The 2,306-nt window shown below is 47.4% G+C and overlaps 2 protein-coding genes across 2 annotated transcripts; one reads left to right on the top strand and one right to left on the bottom strand.

The window, feature by feature from the left end:
• Positions 1-522: 522 nt before the first annotated feature.
• SARC_14515 (hypothetical protein) lies at positions 523-817 on the bottom strand (the record flags this gene model as incomplete). Its single annotated transcript, XM_014291352.1, has 1 exon — positions 523-817. A coding segment is annotated over one exon (295 nt), but the record flags the coding sequence as incomplete, so codon positions are not given.
• A 287-nt stretch (positions 818-1,104) lies between these two features.
• SARC_14514 (hypothetical protein) lies at positions 1,105-2,046 on the top strand (the record flags this gene model as incomplete). Its single annotated transcript, XM_014291351.1, has 1 exon — positions 1,105-2,046. The coding sequence occupies one exon, from the start codon at positions 1,105-1,107 to the stop codon at positions 2,044-2,046; it is 942 nt and encodes a 313-aa protein (XP_014146826.1).
• Positions 2,047-2,306: the final 260 nt, after the last annotated feature.

Raw genomic sequence — 2,306 nt, 5'->3', positions numbered from 1 at the left:
TGATGTTGAGCTGGATCGAGACTACGGTTTTATACTAGTCGCGTCGGCAAAATGGGGCACCGATTATGGGTGGTTGACCGGTAAGGGGCGATCGGTGAACCACCCGGTTACAGTCAAGCCCTAAACTGGCTAGGAAAAACCCCACATCCCTTAAACAGGTACTAATGACTCATGTGTATAACAAGTGGTTTGTGTTTAGGGCTTTTATCAAGACGAGGGTTTATGTTTTAGGGTAAAGGGGTTTTTATTTAGAGTTTGGGGTTTTAGAGTTTGGGGTTTAGAGATTTGGGATTAGGGTTTAGTCGTTGCGAAACGAAAGTTAAACAACCGGAGGGGTCCTGTGATGCCGACAGGTATAGGGGGCTTTGATGATTCTCTGCTTGCACGACTTGCCGTCTTTCTTTGTAACCCCACACCTCATCTTGCGATAGTTTCTTTTAGCGGTTACCTCGACCTTGGGTGGAACTGGGTCCATAGGTCCAGAGTGGAAGACGTGGCTGAATTTCCAGCTATCGATAATCCGAGCTATGCGATCGTCGTTCTTCAATTCCCGATGTATTAGCAATACAAAAACGTTGTTCCACACAATAACATTGGTCGTTCGGTCGTAGCACACCCTCAAGAGTTTCATTGTATTCTCAAACGTTTTCTCGGTGTCGGGCACAACGCCTGTCGCCTGGAGGTCCCTGGCAATGTTGAGGAGGTTAATGACATTACGATTCAACCAACCTTCCACACACATATCAACGTGTTTGGTAAAGTGACCCTGGTAGTCCAGTAGGTCCGCCCTGATGGAGTCCTTAAACGACTTGACCATTTTTAAAATCAGTAGGCGCAAAAGCGGAGAGTGGGTTTTGCACAATTTGGGTTTGGGGTGTGAGTGTGACTTATAATGAACACTTACTCGCCATATATATACCAACTACTTTTGTTTGGGGGTTTAGGAGTTTGGGGTGAAAGTATACCCGACCCCGGGGGTGTTCACCGATCGGACCTCACCGGTCAACCATACTTTACGATAGTCGCGTCTGGGTATATATAGATAAGACGCAGCCGTCAACGAGCAGTCACAAGTATATTTTTGTTGCCCACCCCCTGATAATCATGACGTCCAACAATGGTAGTAGCAGCGACCTCGGTGGGTTTGGGAATGGGTTCACGTCGTACATTGATCTCACGGGCTCCGAACCTATAACGAGGGTGGTACGTCACGAACAAGGAACGACGTCTGACGAACCCAAGATGCCCACGGCAGTGATACAAATGTGTCTACTGGGCCCCATACACACGATACACCAGACCAATGATCTCAAACCACCACCTCGAACCGAACCTCAAAAACTTGGCACTACCACGACCGCTACTGGTAATACGGGTGGGTCAGCAATACCTGTACAGGTTACTGAGGATGACCACCGGGTGAACCTTAGTATGGAATTGATACGCGAACACATGTTTACCTGTGGCGTGTGCACCTGCGTTTCACATACGGTGACCACTACAGTGTGTTGCACATTTATCATGTGTGTTACATGTTGCAACAAACTACCGAGTGACGCGTGTCCCAACTGCCGCGAACCCAGAGTGGTGCTTGCTCGGAACCCTATATCCAAGCATTTACTACAGGCGTTTGAGTTTTCGTGCCTCAAATGCAGTGAACGTCTGAATCCTATTACAAGTGAAAGGCACGCCTGTTTTTTACCCCAGGTCACAACGGCAACCAAGAAACCGGTGCGATTTGGGACCGGGGGGTTGCGGGATTTCATGAATGTGAGTCACTTGGAACTGCCCGACAAGTATAGGACGCTACTGGATAGGTATCTCCAACCCACATCAAACCAGTACCCCTTAAACATGAGACTTGGTAAATACTACGCCTTGTACATTCACGAGTTTCGTAGGCTGCGAGGTGAACCCGAGTCACCACTAGTAGCTTTTGTGCGCCAGAAACATAGAGCAACAGGAATTGCAAAAGGGCGTGTTATGCAGTGGATTAGAGCTGATAGGTTGTTTGCAACGCGGAATACACTGCTCTATATGGGTTAGAAACCCCCTAAAGCACCCAGAGCGCTTGCGAAAACAACCCTATCCTTCCGTTAACCAAAACTTGAATAAAGAACCTTAACCCCTAAAACTATCGTATGTGTGTTGTGTGGATCGTGTGCCACGTGGCAAAGTTTCCACTCACATGAACGAACGAGGATATATGTGCATGATGGAAAACGAGGTGTAAAGTTTAAGATGTGTGGATGTGTGGGTTAGAAACAAAAGTTTAAAGTGTGTGTGTGATGTATTATCAAAGGTCT

This window comes from Sphaeroforma arctica, assembly GCF_001186125.1.
Source record: "Sphaeroforma arctica JP610 unplaced genomic scaffold supercont1.4722, whole genome shotgun sequence".
Lineage (NCBI taxonomy): Eukaryota > Ichthyosporea > Ichthyophonida > Sphaeroforma > Sphaeroforma arctica.
This window is presented reverse-complemented; position numbering and strand designations above follow the sequence as displayed.